Source organism: Austrofundulus limnaeus, unplaced genomic scaffold, assembly GCF_001266775.1.
Source record: "Austrofundulus limnaeus strain Quisiro unplaced genomic scaffold, Austrofundulus_limnaeus-1.0 Scaffold366, whole genome shotgun sequence".
Taxonomy (NCBI): domain Eukaryota; kingdom Metazoa; phylum Chordata; class Actinopteri; order Cyprinodontiformes; family Rivulidae; genus Austrofundulus; species Austrofundulus limnaeus.
The window spans coordinates 441,147-447,778 of NW_013952768.1; the positions used below are offsets into that span (position 1 = coordinate 441,147).

The 6,632-nt window shown below is 40.9% G+C and overlaps 1 protein-coding gene across 2 annotated transcripts in view; it reads right to left on the minus strand.

The window, feature by feature from the left end:
- faxcb (failed axon connections homolog, metaxin like GST domain containing b) overlaps positions 1 to 6,632 on the minus strand; it is a 37,648-nt gene that overhangs the window by 7,738 nt on the left and 23,278 nt on the right. For both annotated transcript variants that reach the window (XM_014023393.1, XM_014023394.1), the window contains one exon: positions 5,045 to 5,262. In XM_014023393.1, coding sequence (XP_013878847.1) covers positions 5,045 to 5,262 — 218 coding nt within the window. The remainder of the gene's footprint in view (positions 1 to 5,044; positions 5,263 to 6,632) is intronic.

Here is a 6,632-nt window from a genome sequence, read left to right on the forward strand (position 1 = left end):
GTAGAGGGTAGAACCTGAGGCAGGTCCTCGTGCACAAACTGAGGTGCGGCTGTGATTTATAAAGGAAAGATGCGCAGAAACGTGCGTACGCACAGTTTTATAAATCTGAAATTTTTTTTGGCGAACGCCATTTGCGCCTTTTGGCCATAAGTTCACTTTTAGTATGGTTTCCACGCAATCCTTTATAAATGAGACCCCAGATCTCTCTGAGGTTCTGTTGAAGTGTGTCTCCAGGGACCTCATATACTGTATAAACGGTGCGTACACATAAAAAAGTTGTGTGCGCCAGGTTCTACGCCCACGTTGGGATGTATTAAAATCAACGTTGCGTGAAAGTGTGTATGTGTATATTTATGCACACTTTTCACCTACTGTGAGAATGTGTGGCAGCCCAGCAAAGTTTTTCAGTCGACAGTTTTAACCCACAAAGTCACGAATCTGACCTAAATCCACAGAAATATGACTCTGTTCTGTTTTCTGGATGTAAGGAGCGTCTGCGCTGCGGGTTCCTGCAGCGGTGTGGGACTGRGAACAGCTGACAGCTGATCTATGYGCACAACTTTACGCAGCAAATATTGTGTCTTGTGGGGCGAGGGAGTCGTCGCAGCTGAGATGTTCTGAATTGKTGTGCTGGGTTTTTTCTCGGTGAGAATTGGGGTGTTTCTTTCGCACGTTTTGTTCTCCTCAGCTGTGTGTGCACTGCGCTCCCCGGGCCGTGCGCTCTGTGTGTGGTTCCAACTGCGTGTACAACGGTATAGACACTGTGCAGTTTGCAGTGGACTGGGAGTTCTTTTATCATTTTTGGGCTGGTCTGTTTTCTTGTCTGGGGTTGGGTGGTTTTCGGTCCCGGGGTTCAGTTTYATCATCGTTCGAGTTTGAACAATAAAAGTGAAACAAAATTTTTCGTTGTTTGGACTCGAGTGATGGTGGGGCTGAGCCCCGGGACTGAGGATCATTTGGCCTCAGACAGGAGGGTGGATCGGCCTGAGAATGATCGGGGAGCCTCCGGTCTACTGTGGACTGTGGAGTTTTTGTGTTGTTGTCGCGTGGTTGGAGTCGCACGCGAAGCGCGTGGCCTGCGGAGCGCGCGCACGGCTGAGGAGAGTGAGGTGTGTGAAGGAAAGCATTTTGGTTCTCACTGAGAAAGAACTCAGCGTGTTGATTCGGAGCATCTCGGCTGTGATGATTCCTCAGCTCCACAAGATGCAGACAATAGATTTGTTGCTGTGTAAAATTGTGTGTAATTTATGGATCAATGTCAGCTGTTCTGCAGGCTGATATCGCCAYAAGAAAAATTGAGGACAGCGTGTTTTTTTTGTTTGTTTATTTATTTGTATCGCACCGAAAAAAATACAATCAGGTATTTTACTGTAGTTCTGAGTCGAGTCATGCAGCGGATCTGAATGAGGAACTTCATGATTCTAAATATAAATTCTACATCGTCGCAGAAACTCACAGCGCTGCGAGTCCCTCGTTCCTTAACTTCAACTATTTAACAAATATTTTTCTAAGTTCTACCAAAGTCATAAGTTCCTGTGTTTACAGTCATTTATTAAAGACGTGTAAAGGTGGAAATGTCTTGCACCGCTGCAGCACATGCGCACACACACCAACACCCACAGATGTAGCGGATGTACCCAGAATGCATCACTTCAGTTTTCAAATAAACAGTTTTAAAATTATTTTATTGATGCTTCTTTAATGAAAAATCTACAACAAACAAAAGAAAAAGACAAAAAAGCAGCCGCAATCAAAAAACTCTTTAAAGAATCACTGCAAACTGCAAGCCTCAACAAGTTTTTAATTTTTAGACCATGAGCCAAAGTTCTGTTTGAGGAAATCAGATCCCAGCAATCGGSGGTTGTAAAACGAGCTGTACAAGGGTTCATATGCCACTAGTGGGCAGCGTTGTACATATAGTGTGTACAAATTGTACCCAGCTAGAACTGTCAAATTGAACCTGCGGTCTAAAATTAGCTTCCGCTAATATTTCCACTGCATAAGCACTTTAGAAATTGCAGAACTAATTTTTAAATTAGCGCTGCCCACCTGTGGCCAAAAGTGTTTATCACATATGTATTGGATATGGTTGCCAACTGTTCCACATCAGAGACATCATGTTATGGCAGGGAGACGTGCGAGATGGTACTGAAGTGGCCAAATGCAACAGCCACATGTTAGACATGTTAGCCTGGTYATTGCCTTATTCACAGTTCTGCTCGATTCTAATCTCCCCTTTTCTGCTCCATATGGGCTTTCTCCCAGTGACATGGATTTCTCCAGTAGAATTTCATCTGGGCCAATCAGAGAACAGAAGGAAGAGTTGTGAACAATGATGTTGATTTTCTGTGCTGTTTTAGTCTGACTGTTGTTTAGCAATGGCAGCAGAGGAATTGAATGAAGCCAATCAGTCCAAGGCTTCCAAATTAAATAAAATTTGTCTCACAAAGCCTGCAGTACTCATCTACAGCCATCTCATTCAGCTCAGTACTTCTCTCTTCCTAGTAGGGGATGGTTGTTGACAGCGCACGCAATTTCCATTTAGCTACTTAGCATAGATTCCGGCACGGTGGCTCAGTTGGTAGAGCTGATGCCTCTCAGCAAGAAGGTCACCGGTTCAAATCCCGGTCCGGGGACCTTTCTGGGTAGAGTTTGCATGTTCTCTCTGTGCATGCGTGGGTTCTCTCCGGGTACTCCGGCTTCCTCCCACAGACCAAAAACATGACTGTTAGGTTAACTGATAACTCTAAATTGTCCCTAGGTGTGAGTGAGAGAGTGAATGGTTGTTTGTCTCGTTTGTCTCTATGTGTGKCCCTGTGATGGACTTGCGACCTGTCCAGGGTGTACCCCGCCCCTCGCACTGTGACTGCTGGAAATGGGCACCAGTGACCCACGCGACCCTGAAAAAGGAAGAAGCATGTACAGAAAATGGATGGATGGATGGATGGAGCATAGATTCCTTCACGGTTGAGTCGGCATGTACATATGGACATACATCACAGTCAAATGTTAGTGATTGGGTAAAATCTGATCCAATCGTTTTAAACTTCAACAAAGTCCAGGCCTTCTGCAAGCAATAGTTTCTTAATAAAGTCCAGACCCTCTGTATGAAGCAAAGCAAACAAAAGGCTGGTTTTTACCAGGCTAGGCTATTGTTAACGTGGTTGTTAGGCCTGGGCGATAAACCGAAAAATAACCGACACCGACATTTACGACAATAATTTACATCTTTTTGCCCATGTCGGTATTTTCAGTATTTAAAAAAATGAGGAAAAGAGAAACCTGTTKGTTTTCTGTTGCRGTCTCGTTAAAGCYACCCAGTCTGATGCAGGTTTAAACAGATGCTGTTTTCAACAAATCAAATGAACCCCACAGCTTTATCTAATCAGAGCAGAGCAGGGCGGGTCTTTCTGATGTCRATGTAGCAGTCTGCAGGATAAACACCGGTCAGCCTGCAGCTCCTGTACTGAGCGAGCAAACCCTGTCCTCTACACTTCGCTCCCGAGCTAACCGAGATGTTGGTATCTAAAATCTAACACTATAAGTTTATGTGTTCAGATCGTCGTTATCGAACAGATATGTCCAACTTTGCTCGCGTGMCCAAACTCCTCTCCTCGACAGCGCTGTTACAGGAGCATGGCGCGTACAGGCTGTTGTTCTGTGAGAGACACTGTTTCAGCTCTTCCAATAACAATATTTATTCTAACAGATGAACTTTTGTTTGTTCCATATTACAGGAAAGATGGAAAGATGGGTCTCCACTTAGCGTTACCACCCCCCCACCAAAAAAAAACCTGCTGTTTTTTTTTAGTTTAAATATCTACAAATTTTATTCTTCACAATATAGCTTGCTTATCTTATCTTTAGAACCACTGTGACTGAACTGCTCTGTGATTAAATAAATGATCAAATAGAAGAATAAATAGTATTAAATTATTATATGAGCTCTCTAAATAATATATTTTTGAACTAAATATGGTGGTTATTTTAATAGAGAAATCAGTCAGTCAAACAAAAAAATGTAGTGAAGTTATTTTGTGAAGACAAAAGACATATTTAGTATATATATATTTTTTTAATTTTAATTTATAGTACATACATACATAATGTGTTTGCACTGAAAAGTTATGAAGATGGTTATTTGTATGACTATATCTGACTCAAGTCTTGCCAAAAAATTTTTTTATTAAACATATTAAAAACATTAAAATGACAAATATAAACTAAAGAAAAGCTGTTCAAAATCAAATGCTTCCTTCCTTCCTTTGGTCCAAATGGTTCAGGTTAAAATTTGCTTCAATAGAGAATACTAAACTGTGTACTTTGACAAAACATGGACACAGTGTATATGACTATACCATACCGTGTACTTGTGTGTGATTTTGGTGGTAAGAGTTATCGTGCATTTATCRTTATCGAGGTGAACTGGTCAATAYATCGTGATATTGATTTTAGGCCATATCGCCCAGCKCTAGTGGTGGGTGACCATATTTTTATATTATCAAACTATTTAATGGCATATCTGACCAACCATTGAAAACATGGGTAAAATAAGAAATGTGAAACATATAAAATACATATAAAACATGTAGTGTTTATTCAGATGTAGTATAGTCTTGATTTACTTTGTTTTTTCAATAAATTTGTTCTTGAACTGTTATTTTCTGAAGTGATAAATGATTCGAACTGTTTGATAATCACAAAAACATAWGTGTTTGTGTTTACTGAGGCCATCAGCAGCTGTAAAGTTGTAAGGACAAAAACATTGTGTTGATTTTATCCTTTTTATTCTATCATGTCACATGGAAATAAAAACACGATTAAATCTTGTTTAGGTGGATGGAACTCAAATGTTGGGGTAATAAAAAAATACTGTTTGGTGACATCATAATTGACACATTAAATCATTAAGCCCCGCCCCCTGGTGGAGCTGTCCCGTATTTTGAAGGAGCTGAGTTGGCAACCCTAGCATTGGATGGAATTGCCTTTATGTGAAGAAAACTTAGAAATTGGAGAGGGAATGAGCACTCAGATTTCTTCCTACCCAGCAGCGTGGCCAGTGTCCTCATGTCCTTCTCCATCAGCCTGTAGACTTCCTCCTTAGAAAAGCGCCCGATGCCATGGCCGTACATCTCTCTGCGCACCATGCTACCATTTAGGTGGCTCAGCACCCACTTTAGTGTGTCGCTCAAAGGCCCGTCCATCGCCAGCAGATTCTGGGTTTCCTCCACATTATCCACCCACTGGCAGTAGGCTATTGTCCTGAGGGAAGACATGTTGCAGACAACATTACATCGATAGGACCAAAGAACAGATGTAACACAGCATTGTTACCACATGCCACAGTGAAATGTCTGTGTGTGCATGCGTGTGTGAATGTTCATTTGTCTGTCTGTCAGCAAAATATCTCGTGAACCAGTGGACCAATTTTAATGAAACTCCCAGAAAACAATCYCTGGGTGTTCATTTACAAGTGATTAACTGAGAGTTATCCTAATTTAAGATAGAAGCTACAGCTGTTTAACCTTAGAAAAAGACAAAAATCCCTCAGTTGAAAAATACTGAGCTAATATCCCTCAACATAGATAAGAGATGCTGTGACATAATGGTTCAAAACTTTGGCAGGCAAGGCAGCAGAGGATATGCATGCCTTCAAATAATACTTTAATTTTAACTAAAACGGAGTGGTTGTAGAATAAAAATGTCACCTTTRAAATGAGGGTTTTACAAGGTATTTACAAGTAGCTGCTTATAGGTAAATGTACTTAAAATTGATTACCACTGCAGTAATGTAATGTAAGCATTTCTGACAACTGTACACTTCTAAATAGTACAAAACCTAAATATATAATTTAAAAGTTAATGTCTTGATGTCGTAATCTATATACCTAAAACATTTTTGCAATCAAAATTCAAATGTACAAGCAGGTAATAAAACATAGTTAACATCATTCAACAGCACAGTCCTTTCACTTTCAACAACAACCTTATAAATAAAAACACAACCTGTTTTTAAAAYACAAAATGATGAACAGCATCAACAACAGCTCAAATCAAGCGGCTACATGCCACTCACTTCTTGTGTGAAGTGCAACTTTAAATAATAACTTTACTCAGTGCTAATGTAATATAAGAACACTGACAGAGCCTCTGTGCACTTATTTATTGAACTGAAACATGAGTCAACAACAGGAAGGAGACAGAGTGCTGAATAACAAATAGTATGAAAGGAAAAACTCCTTTATAACAGAGGAGCCCAAAGTGGGGCCCGTGGGCCAAATTTGGCCCGCCAAGCCATTTCATTTGGCCCACCAGCAGTTGACATAGTTACTAGGCTGTARCCTGTCGTCCTATGTAGAAACACAGTATTTCCACTTAGTCATGTCATCTATTGGCCCAATGACTATATAAGGGGCTGTAGTACAGATAGTCTTCACTCATGGTGCTGACTTTATCTAAGTAGCAAAGGCTCAAGGGACATTAATGTCCTATGAGCCTTTGCTACTTAAACGTATGGCAGACTTATTCCAACTGCGCAGAGTAAAACAAAAGCGGGCCACCACACTGGCTGTAGGGCTGCCACGATTAGTCGACTAGTCACGATTATGTCGACTACTAAAATAGTCGACAAC